At 48.0% G+C, this 14,277-nt stretch overlaps 1 protein-coding gene across 8 annotated transcripts in view; it reads left to right on the top strand.

The window, feature by feature from the left end:
- lrp8 (low density lipoprotein receptor-related protein 8, apolipoprotein e receptor) overlaps nt 1-14,277 on the top strand; it is a 115,666-nt gene that overhangs the window by 69,834 nt on the left and 31,555 nt on the right. For all 8 annotated transcript variants that reach the window (XR_013132808.1, XM_077014812.1, XM_077014810.1 and 5 more), the window contains 5 exons: nt 7,295-7,684; nt 8,987-9,112; nt 9,720-9,842; nt 12,171-12,290; nt 12,669-12,794. Coding sequence is in view for 7 of the 8 variants with exons in the window: in XM_077014812.1 (XP_076870927.1) it covers nt 7,295-7,684; nt 8,987-9,112; nt 9,720-9,842; nt 12,171-12,290; nt 12,669-12,794 (885 nt within the window). In the remaining variant the exon portion in view is untranslated. The remainder of the gene's footprint in view (nt 1-7,294; nt 7,685-8,986; nt 9,113-9,719; nt 9,843-12,170; nt 12,291-12,668; nt 12,795-14,277) is intronic.

Genomic DNA, 14,277 nt, shown 5'->3' with positions numbered 1-14,277 from the left:
CAGTATTGGACTTCTACCTGCCGGCGAGATCTGGCTGTGGACTAGTGAGCTGCAGGTTATATGAGGGGGTGACTACGTGTGTGGATTTGCCCATAGTTAATGTGTTCAGTCATGCTGTGTTGAGTGTGTTATATTAGCGCAATTACTCCCTCTAGTTTGAGCAAAGTCAGGGCCTCAAATCTGTCATCTGACACTGATATGGATCACAGTGGGTCCAAAGCCAGGCTGATCACCCAGTGTTACTGTTAGCCTGTGGATGAATGGGCTTATACAGCTGTCATGTTGCACCAAAAGTTTTACAAATGAGAGATTTTCTGAACCGTTTCCAGAGCTTTGAGCCTAAAAGCTTTACTTTTCACACTTTGCCAGGAAATAAAAAAAGTTAAATGAAGAATCCAAGTTTCACTTGGTGTGTATTACCTATATTTTCAGCTTATGAAAGTCTGAGGCACTGATGCAGATAACCAGCTTTTGTATGAAAATGTGATGGGTTCATAGAGCCCATTACTCATAATCTGCATTCATAGAGTCTGATAATCAGGTTCTGGGTTCATAAAGTCTGTGCCTCATAAATAAAGTCCTGGGCTAATTGACTCTATTGCTGATTATCACGTCCTGATACATGGACTCTTCCCGTGGGGCTGGCAGTTCAAATTTTTTCTGAAGTCATATTCATGCAGACCCCCTCCAAACTACAAGATCTAAACTGCATATGGTCTGAAGTCAAATAATATTTATAAATATTTAAGACATGAATTGCTCATGCTCACTCGAACGCTTGCATGGCGTCTACTAAAGGTGATCCCATGACCTACACCTGCCTCTTTGACCTTTCAGTTGGAAATGGGGGAGGGGAAAATGTTCCTTCACATCCTTTCAGTGGATCAGTGGGGGCTTCAACCATCAATAATAGGTGCTAATTGACTGTTGAATAACTGCCTGAGCACTGGTTCCCTTGGTCTGTATTGGAAACGATGTAAATAAAGTTCTGCAGACTGGAGCCTTAATGGAATCGAGGCCATTGAAGGCCCAGGCCTGTGCGCTGTGATTGGATGGCCAGGTGGAGTGGGAGAGGCTTTGTGGGTGGGCCACTTGGTATTTATCTCAATCTTGCACATACTTGATTTAATGCTTAAACTTTCCTCCCTAATTAGCAACAAGGGAGCCTAATTAATTAAAGGGGATTTTATGGTGTGTGGTTTAAGGAAAAAAAAACCCATGTAGTTGTTGAGTCACTTGTTCTTTAGAAGTGGAGTGGTGTAAAGATGGAGGGAAGATGAAGGGAGCCACGCCCCTAGTTCTCCGTTGTCCTCCACACAGTCCAGCACCTTCTCTTGCTTACATTTAGTACTTTAAAACAGTTTAAATTTCTCTTTCCAAAATATGAATTAAAAAAAGACATAATATTATTAATCTTTTGCAGAATTTAATCGGTCAAATGTAGATCAAATTTAGTCAAATAATCGGTCAAATGTAGATCAAAGATCAAATGTAACGATGTGGGAACATCTTGACTGAAAAGACTGCAATGTGCACAAGAAAATGCAGACATCAGGCACTTTTCAAGCAACACAAATGAGAATCATCAAGTGTCATTTTAATCAGCTGAGTTGATTGGCAGGTTTGGATCTTTTGCATTCTGTGATTGTATATAAGCTCACAGAATGTCTCTTTAATCTCTCATCGTATGTATGAAGATATATAAACACTTGTCAGGTTTGATTCAAACATACAGGGATGGAAGAAAAAAACTTATTTCTAATCTAAAGACATGGTTTATGATATTAGTGATTTGCTGTGAGTGGTGTGTGAGCTTGTTTGTTAAGCTGAGAACTTGTGTGAGTCTGTGCTGCCAGCTTCATTATGCTTTTAAACCCCAAAGAGTGTTGCAAGTGTGTGTGTTGTGTAAATTGTAAATCTAGATTGTACCCTTTTGTCGACACCTGATCTTTACAGCAACAGTTTAGCAAATTGTATAGTGTATATTCAATTTACATTTTTACCAAGACCTTGTAGGTGTGACACTGTATGTGTGTGTGGAGGGAGCTTTGTGTCGGAGGAGGGGGCTCAGATGCACCCGCCACGGTACGCACCCGCGTACAGTCCAGACTCTAGATACGCCCCAGCACGGGAATAAGTTCAAATGATTACAGTAGGATAGATGGGATTATCACTGATGGTGCATGAGATGGCAACGAGTCATAAAGCTGCTTTCACACAACCATGTAAAATGGCAATTAAGGAATCGATTGACCATCACTGTGGAATGCAGCTCAATTAGGGTTAATGCTGTATGCACTTCCTCTTCTCAGCTAACGCAGGGATTTAAAAGACCTGCTTTTCATCACATAACATAATGCGCATAACATTTTCTCTTCATCTAATGTGTATGTCTAATGAACACCTAATGTATGCTACTTACCTGTGTGTGCAATCAAATTCACTGTAGTTTTAATACATTATGTTATGCAGAGAGAGAGAGTACAAGCCTGAATTTTCCAGTCTGTTTGTTGCTGGTTCTATGTGCTTCTATTGGTCTATTTGTTACTGGTTCTGTGTGAAAGACAGTTGAGCTGGAAGCCTGGTACCAAGAGCTGAATGTGATGTGGTCCAAATGGGACCCCTGTTCACTCCATGAGGCAGTCCACTGTGTCCTGCTGAGTCTGCCTTGTCTCTCCTAGCAGTGGGCAGTCCTGGTTGAGATTACTTAGAGGTTTAGAGGTGGAAACACATGATGTCCATTCTTTGAAAGACCTCCCAACTCTGACCTTAAAGAGTGTGGGGTGTGTGTGTACACTTAACCAACCAACCAGCCAAAAAAACAAAATATATGTGCATTTAGTCTGTAAATGTCCAGCCAAACTGTCTACTAACCTTCTCATAATATACGCTAGATGTTGCTTTGAAAGAACTTGCTCTGTTTTAGACAGAGATACTCAAACTTACATCAGCAACATTTGGCACTCTATGTAATGACTGGCAAGTATGTGTTGTGTATATATAAATGTTGTAAATAGCTCTTATCAAACTGTTTTGCAGTAATGTTCGTTTCGGGTGTGCGTGTTTGTACTGGCACGTGTGAAGACGGCGTGTGATGTCTGAGTGCTCTCGTGTGGGAGAGTGTTGTGGTGCCAAGGGACGCACCCGGCACACACTGCTCTTGAATCCCGCCTGCATGCCACTCACATTCCCGCTCATACACGCTGCCATTTGCCCAGGGTCCCGCGGGCACGGCCTGTGCCCTCGCCAGGCAGGCGCTGCACTTCAGAGGTTCTCTGTAAACATCCTGTGGCGTGGCGAGGAAGGGTCCTGTCCTGCAGTCTCGCTGGACAGAGGGGAGTATTTGTTTTCCTGAACAGCATATAGAGGTGCTTTGGCCCTCAATGTGTCAAACGCAGCATTTCCCAGGGTGCCGAGGGGTAGTTTCAGTGGACAGGTGCTGGTGGTCACAGTTGCTATACCTGCACCCCTTTGCTTCGCTACGTCACCTCTCTGCTTCGCTACGTCACCTCTCTGCTTCGCTACGTCACCTCTCTGCTTCGCTACGTCACCTCTCTGCTTCGCTACGTCACCCCTCTGCTCCTCTATGTCACCCCTCTGCTCCTCTACGTCACCCCTCTGCTTCACTACGTCTCTGCTTCACTACGTCACCTCTCTGCTTCACTACGTCACCTCTCTGCTCCTCTACGTCACCCCTCTGCTTCACTACGTCACCTCTCTGCTCCTCTACTTCACCCCTCTGCTCCTCTACGTCACCCCTCTGCTCCTCTACGTCACCTCTCTGCTCCTCTACGTCACCTCTCTGCTCCTCTACGTCACCCCTCTGCTCCTCTACGTCACCTCTCTGCTCCTCTACGTCACCCCTCTGCTCCTCTACGTCACCTCTCTGCTTCACTACGTCACCTCTCTCAATCAACAGTTTTCTTGAATGCCTTTTGTTGTAAAAATTACAATGTACTCACCAAAATGAACAAGAAATCTAAAGAGGATCTAAAGAGATCTAAAGAGGACCTATAAAGCAATAGAGCAAGATTTTATATAAACACAATCCCATGTGAAAATTTAGGAATCTATGACTGCAAACCTGTCCTTGAACTGCTGATTCATTTTCATAGGACTGAACTCAATTGAATTCCTCCACATCTGAGACCATGTTAGCAGTTATGAGAACCAGCATTACATGGACGGCTGAGAACTAAAGCAGAGAGGTGACGTAGCGGAGCAGAGAGGTGACGTAGAGGAGCAGAGAGGTGACGTAGAGGAGCAGAGAGGTGACGTAGCAGAGCAGAGAGGTGACGTAGCGGAGCAGAGAGGTGACGTAGCGAAGCAGAGAGGTGACGTAGCGGAGCAGAGAGGTGACGTAGAGGAGCAGAGAGGTGACGTAGCGGAGCAGAGAGGTGACGTAGCGAAGCAGTGGTGTGGTAGTGACAATTTTTATTCAGTCATTTGCTTCGGACATTCTGCTCTGCTTATTTCGGTGCAGAATTTACATAACATGCAAGTGAAACTGACCCACCTCATGAGCGAAACTGCTGTGTCCTGAGCCAGAATGGACCTGAGTGTTCCCTGTTTATGGAGCCAGAATGGACCCGTTCTATGTATGCTGTCAGTCTCCTCTGCTTAGTGCACATCCTGCAGTAGGTGTCAGCTTGGCTCGCTGCCCCGGGCCTCCGCTGCGTTGAGCTGCTGGATGTAGCCCGTGGCGTCCCCTCCCCTCAGCCCTGCGTCGGAGCTCCGCCCCCTCCCCCCACCCTTCAAAACCCCCAGAGCTCGCAGGAGTCGCTGTCTGTCGCCAGATTGTGTGACGTGGGGGCTGATGGCGTGGCGTTCCTGAGCACACCCGTGCTGCGTCTGTGCCGGGGCTCTGCGGCACAGGAGAGCTGGAAGGCATCGCCCGTGGTGCTACACCGAGGCCCGCTCCTGACGCCTCCTGACTGCTCCTGCTCAGAGAGCCCGCTGTGAGAGAGCCCGACGCTTTATGACGGAAGCACTTTGTTTCACGTTGTGTTAAAAAGGTGTTCTGTACTCAGCAGGTGTGCTTTGTTATTTCCCCTCAGAATGACTCATTTGCTCTTTGTCTAGAAGTGTCTAAGCTTGGACCATAAATGTTCCATCAATGCCGCCACCACCACCAATAACAACAACAGTAATAATAGTAGTAATAATGATGATGATGATATTATTTATTCAAAGAAGTGAACCTTTGCTCAAATCTCATTCGTTTTCACTGAGAGGAGACGGTAATGTTGGTAGTGCTACATTACACAAAGCAGGTGTAGACTGGAGTCTTAGCTGAGGTGAGCACATCACATTAGCATGCCTCTGTTCTCCTCAGGAGCCCACCACATATAATGCTCATCAGATATCTTTCCGTGCCAGCAACTCCTATCCTGATGGGCAATGCAATGTCTTATTTAATATCATGCTCTAAAAAGTTCAACCCACATGGTGTGTCTGTGTTTCGGTGCTTGTGGCTCTGTGTGCATGTCTCTGTGTGTGTGTTTCGGTGTGTGTGCGTGTGCATGTGTCTGTGTGTGAGAAAAAGAGAGTGCAGAATGTAATTCACTGCTCACACCCACAATCAGTTAAGCTGTAGCGTGTGTGTGTGTGTGTGTGTGTGTGTGTGTGTGTGTGTGTGTGTGTGTGTGTGTGTGTGTGTGTGTGTGTGTGTGTGTGTGTGTGTGTGTACATGGCTCAAGGTCACTGTGATTCTGCTAATCTGAGGCTTTACCTGTTACCCATCTGTTGTGTTGGATGAAGCAGTCTCTGATTGCAGTTGGTCAGAGGTCTAATCCCTCTGCTTTTCTGCTCTGTTCGAATGTTTTTAAACCTTCTATCCATTGTGCCTGACCTCTTCAAGAGATCACACGCATCACACACAGCTGCCTGCTCACATTATTTACTATAATATGACTATACGTGAGTGAGCATGTGTGTGTGTGTGTAGGGGGGGGGCTTTGAGCCAGTGCTGTAGTGAAGTTTAATCCTCATATCTGCTGTCCCCCCATACCCTGCTAGCTCAACCAGCCTCCTGTATCGGTCCGAGCAAATCCATCCTGCTTTCTGCTCCCTCTGCCCACGTAGCCCCGTCTGTGAGCCCCGTCTGTGAGCCCCGTCTGTACTGGGGCTCTGCGTCCTGCTCGACCTCTGTTCTTGCAGTCATATGAGCAGGACTGCATACATCAGCTATGCATCCTAATCCCAGGCTCAGCCCCTTGACACATTTGCTGGAAGATGACGAGCCTTTATCCCAGCCTAATGGTTAATTATCTCAGTTCACCTTGAATGCTCACCAGTTATTGAAAGGTACTGTAAGTGACTTATGGTATTAGGGCAGCTCCTAGTTTTATTGTTTGACTAATGATAGTTGTTGTGGGTTTTTTTTTTTTTTTTTTTTTTTTGGCCAATTAGACTGTTGTTGGCTGATCGGCTTTGGAAGAAAAATACAACCCTAGTGACAGACCCACTGGGTCAGTAGTTGGTGTAACTGAATGTGTGAGAGGAGACCCAAGGAATTCTGTGTCGGCTGATCACCAGTGCAAAGATCACTGATCAGTGATCACCAGTGACCCTTGTGCCCACAGCACAAATCACATTGATTTTGAGACCAGTGAGTCAATTTGAGGAAACTTTTAGGGAGGCAAATGTTTTAACTGAGATGCATCTAGCCATTGTAAACGCTCTTGGTGTAAAGCCCTTTTATTTTGCACACACAAACACACTCTCACACCCTTTGGACGTGCGTGCGTGCCTGTTTGTGTGTGTGTGTGTGTGTGTGTGTGTGTGTGTGTGTGTGTGTGTCCGTGTGTGTCCGTGTGCGTGCATGCACAGAACCCACAGTGTCAGTACTCACTTGAGCCATTTGGTGGTAAAATAAATCCTTTCACCAGAGCAGTACCAGACAGGATGTAAAACGCAACAGCTTTACGGCTGTGGGAGTGCTTTAGTAACCCTATTATGGTGGGGACACATACTCAGACCTGTACAGACTCTATTCATTGCCTGACACCACTGTGAAGCTGTTTAACCACCAGGTCAATTGTAAATCATTGAGGTCAAAGAGCAGGTGCAGCAGCTTCCACTACACTGTATTAGGACTACATTTCCCATCCGTCCCAAATCATTAGTCAGTTCTAATTTAGTCAGATCACAACTAATGCACCGAAAACCATGAAATAAACATATAACAAAAGCAACGTGGTTGAGTTTGGCTGTATATGTTCTACTCTGGTTCTTTTAAAGCTGTGGGACTGTTTGTTCCTGATCCCTGTCTCTCTGCCACTTCCCCCCCCAGACGCCAAGGCGTGCCCGCCCAAAGAGTTCCAGTGCCGCAGCGGTCTGTGCGTGGCGCCGTCCTTCGTGTGCGACGGAGACGACGACTGCGGGGACGGCAGCGACGAGGAGAAGTGCAGGGGGGGCGTGGCCAGCACCTGCGGCCCGCACGAGTTCCGCTGCGGCGGGGGCGGCGGAGAGTGCGTGCCCACGCTGTGGGCCTGCGACGGAGACGCCGACTGTGGCGACGGCTCGGACGAGGCCCCGGAGCGCTGCAGCCGCCGGGCCGAGCCGCCCCGGCCGCGCTGCCCCGCCGGGGAGTTCCAGTGCTCCAGCGGCGAGTGCGTCCACCTACACTGGAAGTGCGACGGGGACGCCGACTGCAAAGACAAGTCGGACGAGGCGAACTGCCGTGAGTGGCACGACCCGGGGGAGTGTGTGTATGTGTGTGTGTCTGTGTGTGTGTGTGTGTGTGTGTGTGTGTGTGTGTGTGTGTGTGTGTGTGTGTGTGAGGAGGCTGTGGGGTGTGGGCCGCTGTCCTTTGCCTCAGTGCTGACGCTCTCCGAGGTCCTGAAGCAGCTTGTCTGTGTGGTGGCAGCAAAGCAAAACAATACGAATATACTCGTAAACTCTCTTCAGAATATGCATTCAGCCAGGCCAGGCAGAAGCCTTCAGATCATTCAGAGAGTCGGCCTCTGTCCTATTCTGGATGCAGTTGGTCTAGATCCTAAGAGTCAGTGTAAAGCTTTTAAGGCTGTTTACTTCCCTTTTTATTGTGTGTGTGTGTGTGTGTGTGTGTGTGTGTGAGAGAGAGATAGAAAGAAGATAATTGCTTGTCCCTGTTGTGTTGTCCTAAGCTGCTTGTGCACTTATGGGTATAGGATATTTATGGGTATATAGGATATTTAAAGCATTGCCATGGTTATAGGGTTGTCAGGGCTACTAAAACGCTCTTTTGACACAGCTCTTAGTTTGAGCCATGAGCAGCCATGCTGTTGGCTGGAGCACCAATACCAGTAAGGTGCCATGCAGCAGTATACACCTAGTTGCTAAGTAACCGTGTGTGTTTGTGTAGTGGGGTGGGGGTGGTTGTAAAGGAAGTCCATTGAATCTGAGGGATCTTACAGCTGAACTAAATGCTCATGCAGGTGAGTTCAAATCTGGGCAAGCTGGAAGCCCGAATCAGACACGCTCGTCTGATCGTACGAAAGGGTAAACCCCATCATGCTTTTGATTTCCCAGCCTGCTTTGTAAAATGTACCGTCTGTGTGTGTGTGTGTGTACGTGTGAGTGTGTGTCGTATCTTGCTCCATGGAGACGAGCAGTAGGTGGCCGAGCGCCACAGGGCCCCGCTGTGCTGCAGTGCACCCTCAGCCTGTCTCTCCCCGACGCTGCGCTTGTAAAGTCCACCACAGCGGGACTGAACAAGAACAGCGCAGCCTGTGCTCAGACACCGCTGATCACACACACACACACACACACACACACACACACACACACACACACACACACACACGTGTTCTAGTCCCGCTGCCCGAAGGCATTTATGTAGACAGGGACTAATTGGAGCAGGTTCGTGGCGTTTGGCGTTTAGCGTAGTGGTGAATGACTGCAATGGAATTGGGATGCATTTGTTGCTTGACCTTTTGCTGGACTGTGATTTCACAACGGTCCGAATCATGGTGTCTCGTGTCTGTGCGCTTGTGCGTTTCAGCTCTGTTGACCTGCAGGCCGGATGAGTTCCAGTGTGGCGACGGCTCCTGTATCCATGGCAGCAAGCAGTGCAACCGCATGCACGACTGCCCCGACTTCAGTGACGAGGCCGGCTGCCTTAACAAAAGTGGGTGGTGCCGAATGACTGTGGGCGTATCCACTGCCCAGCCACACCCCCTTCAGACACATGCACACATGCCTTCCTTCTTAAAATGTTACACATACAGAACAAACATACTAGTTATATGGAACAGATCAGAGTTATAAACAGCCATGTTTTTGTGAGTAAACAAAGCCAAAACCCCCAGAAAGACCTTCATCCCACCAGCACATATCTAATTACTAACAGGTTATGTGGAGCTTTTAACAGTATGCTTTAGGTTCTTGTTATTTTATGATATTTGCAAAGTGATTCAGTTCCTTGTCATCAAGGATTGCAGAGTGACATACGCCATCTTGTTTTTGAGTAATACCCTGTGTAGCTTACCTGTGAGACCAGACAGATCCTCGTGCTGGGAAAATCAAGGTTGTGGGTTCAATCCTCAGACAATACAATATCTCTCTGGATAAGAGTGTCTGCCATTGGCTGCAAAAGTATTTTAAAGTCCTATTTTATCTGACAGACACTTTGATAGCTCGACAAATATCAGTGTGAACAAGGCCATTAAAGATTTCGATTATGTTATTTCACATGGAACAGAATCTAAGAACTTTTTTGGTGTGTTGACTTACAGCTAGTAAGTGTGAAGGACCACAGAGGTTTCTGTGTAAGAGTGGGGAGTGTATCGACAGTAAGAAACTGTGCGACAACGTCCGTGACTGCAAGGACTGGTCCGACGAGCCCATGAAGGAGTGCGGTACGTGATGCAACAGCCATGCAAACCACTTGTATTAGAATATGTTAAAATACTCAAAACAGTACCCACAATTTCATTAGTAACCATGTGTTGCGAACTAAGGACTTTGAGTACGAAGCTCATTATAATCATAGTGCAAGTCTTCCCCAGGGCCACTTGATTTAGGCATCATGACTACATTACCCATCATCCTATGCATAGTTTACTGACCCATGTAGGCCTCCATCTTGTCACTGACATTTGTGAAGCCAAACTAAAAGTGAACAGATGTCATCCGTTTCAGTGGTGATCTTCCACCTGCCACTGACTTTAGGGGCCGTGTGATAATGCCGCCTCTGTAAGGGAATGTGGCCCGTGTACTCTCAATCTCGATGCAGGAGTATGTTAATTGAGAGAATGTGACATTTCCAAAATGTCAGCTTGTGTTTGTAAATTGTTCTGCACACATGTCCGTCCCCCCCCCGCACCACTCATGAGGGCCGTGTTGGTTTCCCAGGGTCTCTCGCTCCTGTCCTCCCTGTAAATGAGATTAGAGAGGGTCATGTGACCTCTAGTATCCAGCACTCTCACCCCAGTGTACAGATATATATGCATGTGTGTTAATATCTATCTATGTATCTCCCCGCATCTGGAGTTGGTCTTCTCACATAGTAGATATTCTTTATTTATTTTACTGATCTCACACACACACACCCATATATGAACACAAACATGTGCTAGCATATACAACACACATACACACACACACAGAAGGCAGGCTAATTACTACACACCCCTCAGCTAGCAGCAAGAAGCTCTTTCGGGTAACTATGATAATGAGCACGGCGTCGAGGCCGTGGCAACGCACTGTTGCCGGGTGCCGGTGTGACTCCCTAGCTAACTGTGGGGAGTGCTGTGGTGAGTAGGTTCCCACGGCGATGAGGAAGTCAACACGTCTGCACGACGCCTCAGTGCACAGCTGTGCCTCTCTGTTGTGGATCAAGGACGACTTTTAAAAAGCCATCGTCAGACCCCTGCTCCCTCTGCATAGTGGACACACACACCACACACACACACACACACACACACACACACACACACACACACACAGCATCCCCTCCATCGTCAGACCCCTACTCCCTCTGCATAGTGGACACACACACACACACACACACACACACACAGCATCCCCTCCATCGTCAGACCCCTGCTCCCTCTGCATAGTGGACACACACACCCACACACACACACACACACACACACACACACACACACACACACACACAGCATCCCCTCCATCGTCAGACCCCTACTCCCTCTGCATAGTGGACACACACACCACACACACACACACACACACACACACACACACACACACACACACACAGCATCCCCTCCATCGTCAGACCCCTACTCCCTCTGCATAGTGGACACACACACCCACACACACACACACACACAGCATCCCCTCCATCGTCAGACCCCTGCTCCCTCTGCATAGTGGACACACACACACACACACACACACACACACACACACACAGCATCCCCTCCATCGTCAGACCCCTACTCCCTCTGCATAGTGGACACACACACCCACACACACACACACACACACACACACACACACACACACACACACACAGCATCCCCTCCATCGTCAGACCCCTACTCCCTCTGCATAGTGGACACACACACCCACACACACACACACACACACACACACACACACACACACACACACACACACACACACACACACACACAGCATCCCCTCCATCGTCAGACCCCTGCTCCCTCTGCATAGTGGACACACACACACACAGCATCCCCTCCATAGTCAGACCCCTGCTTCCTCTGCAGAGTGGATTGTACAGACTTTTGCCAGATTACTTTTTCTCACACTCTGACACAGAGTAACACGCTTTCTCTCTCTCTCTCACACACACACACACACACACACACACACACACACACACACACCCACACCCATAGCATCCCCTCCCCAGTTTTTTTTTTCTTTTTCTTTTTAGCATTTAAGAAAAGTCTCTCACCTCTCCAGGACCTTGCGAGGGCCAGTACGATTTCACTCCACTCATCACCTTCCCATAAGCCACTGGCACACGCCCGAGACTCCACTGAGAAAATAAAAACCAAACAGCTCGTCTCTCGGTTGCTGTCAGGTTGCCATGGCCACATTTCACACACCCTCCAATCCCTGCTGGATTTCCTGACCTTTAACTCACCCACCACCACCACTCCCCAACCCCACCGCCCCTCCTCTCTCTCCCTGTCCCCGCCCCCTCCCCCTCCCACACCCCCCTCCCCACCACCTCTCCTCTGTTACAGGCCTGAACGAATGTGCCAACAACAATGGCGGCTGTTCCCACACGTGCAGGGACCGCAGGATGGGCTACGAGTGTGAGTGCCCTTCAGGCTACACGCTGCTGGATAAGAAGACTTGTGTAGGTAATGCCTCCCCTCCGCTACACCTCTCTTATCTCCGTTATCTTAGTCATAGCATTCTGTTCCTCCAAGGAATCCTACCACACGAACGGCAGCTTCCTCCTTTAATTTGCCGGCACGGGCCCATTGAGGACATGCTACCATCTCGGGCGGACGAGATGTGCGGGATAAACGTGGCGTGGTCCCTCGTATAGCCTCGTGGAAGCGGCAGAGTTAGTTTAGCTGACGGGGTGATCGGAGCTCTGAGGTGGCTATTGGAAAACGTCCTCCCAGGGAGCCACGTTTGTGGGGTCTGTCCCATCCGTGGACACCTCGGTGCAGAAGCACTTTGTCCTGCATGTGCTCTGTCCCTTATTAAAGAACTTCCACTGCTTCCCACAGACATAGACGAGTGTGAGGACCCAGACGTCTGCAGTCACATCTGCATAAACTACAAAGGCGACTACAAGTGTGAATGCTACGAGGGCTACGAGATGGATCCTGTCACCAAGGCCTGCAAGGCTGTGGGTAAGACGACCTCTGTTTACGCCCGCATATGGACACTGAGGACAGATGCCCTTTCACTATTCTGTCATGATTTAGATGAAGAACTCGGCATATGTGTCTTGTGAAAGCTACAAAAGTTAAATGCATTGCATTTTCAAAGCTGAGAGGTTTTTTTTTTTTGCTTTACCACTGGTCTCACCACTAGGATTAGTCAGTCATGTGAGTTTTTGTCATGGGTCTTTAATATTGCTTTATTTCCATAAATAATTTTGGAAGTGAATTTACTGTGTTAAAAAAAAAAAAAGTTGACATCCGTACATCTATCAACATGGCGATGTTATGAATGGAAATTACATACCATGGTGCACGTTTTATGTGGCACGTTGTTGGATTCTGTGCCATTGTTTTAGTATTCTAAGGCATTCTGCAGTATCCTACATCAGTTGTGTTACTACACAGTATCGGAGGAGAGGTGAATTTGGCAATGAAGTGTTTAGGTGTGGTGGTTGTAGCTGGCAGCTTCTGTAGTGTGTCATATGGACCAGCTGAAGACTGAGGCGGATTCTCACGGTGCTCTCCCGGCTACAGGCAGCCATGCTAGTGATCACCCACTGAGCCTTTACTGCACCAGCACCAGGTCCAGCGTGTGCGCCAAGAATGAGTTGATTAAAGTGTGTAACGTGAGGCAGGCCCAGGGAGCCGCTGACATGAACAGTGTTAGTTAAAAGGCGGACGCATACTAGAGGTCATGATCTTCCTCCAGGGTCTCACTACCAGGAACGTCGGCATGGAGAAGGCAAACAACATACAGGGAACTAAACAGGTAAATGTGTAGAAGAGAAACGAACAGCCAGCAGGGTAAGTGGAACAAGGGAAAGCATAATTAAGGAAATAGAGGTGACAAAGAGGCTAACAAGCACCAGGCTACAGGCACAAGCTAACAGGCTAACAGGCAATAGAACATGCACTGGACTGGCGGGAATATGGGCTAAGTGGACATAGAGCACAGGCTACAAGACAGATGAACAGGATAACGTAATAGAGCACAGATTCTAGGGCTAACTGGGAACTGAACACAAGGTTTAAACTACAGGACTAACGGGGAACATACTACAGATAACAGGCACACAGGTTACATAACACAAGCAAACGATAAAGAGACAGAACCTAACGGACAAACTGGAAAGAGAACTAAAGTTAAAAGATCAAGACATACGACTAGACTAAGAGAGACAGAAGGGTCTAGAAGCAGCATGCAGGAGAGCAGAATCCAGAAGTGGTGAGTGAAAAGTAAATGACCAGCATACCCCATAACACGGGCTTAAGTAGGAAACCCAGTGTGGGCTAACGAGAAACAGGTGATGATAATAAAGGGCGGAGAACAGAAACGAGGAACAAAACCAGCAGCTGAACAAAAACAAAAGGAGCACATGTCAGGCTGCCAAGGAAACCACGACACCAGGAGAGAGGGAACCATGCCAACGTACCGAAATAAATCAATCAC

The sequence above is a fragment of the Brachyhypopomus gauderio genome, chromosome 8 (genome assembly GCF_052324685.1).
Source record: "Brachyhypopomus gauderio isolate BG-103 chromosome 8, BGAUD_0.2, whole genome shotgun sequence".
Classification (NCBI taxonomy): Eukaryota; Metazoa; Chordata; class Actinopteri; order Gymnotiformes; family Hypopomidae; genus Brachyhypopomus; species Brachyhypopomus gauderio.
The sequence above is the reverse complement of the archived record's forward strand: the minus strand, read 5'-3'. Positions and strand labels throughout refer to the sequence as shown.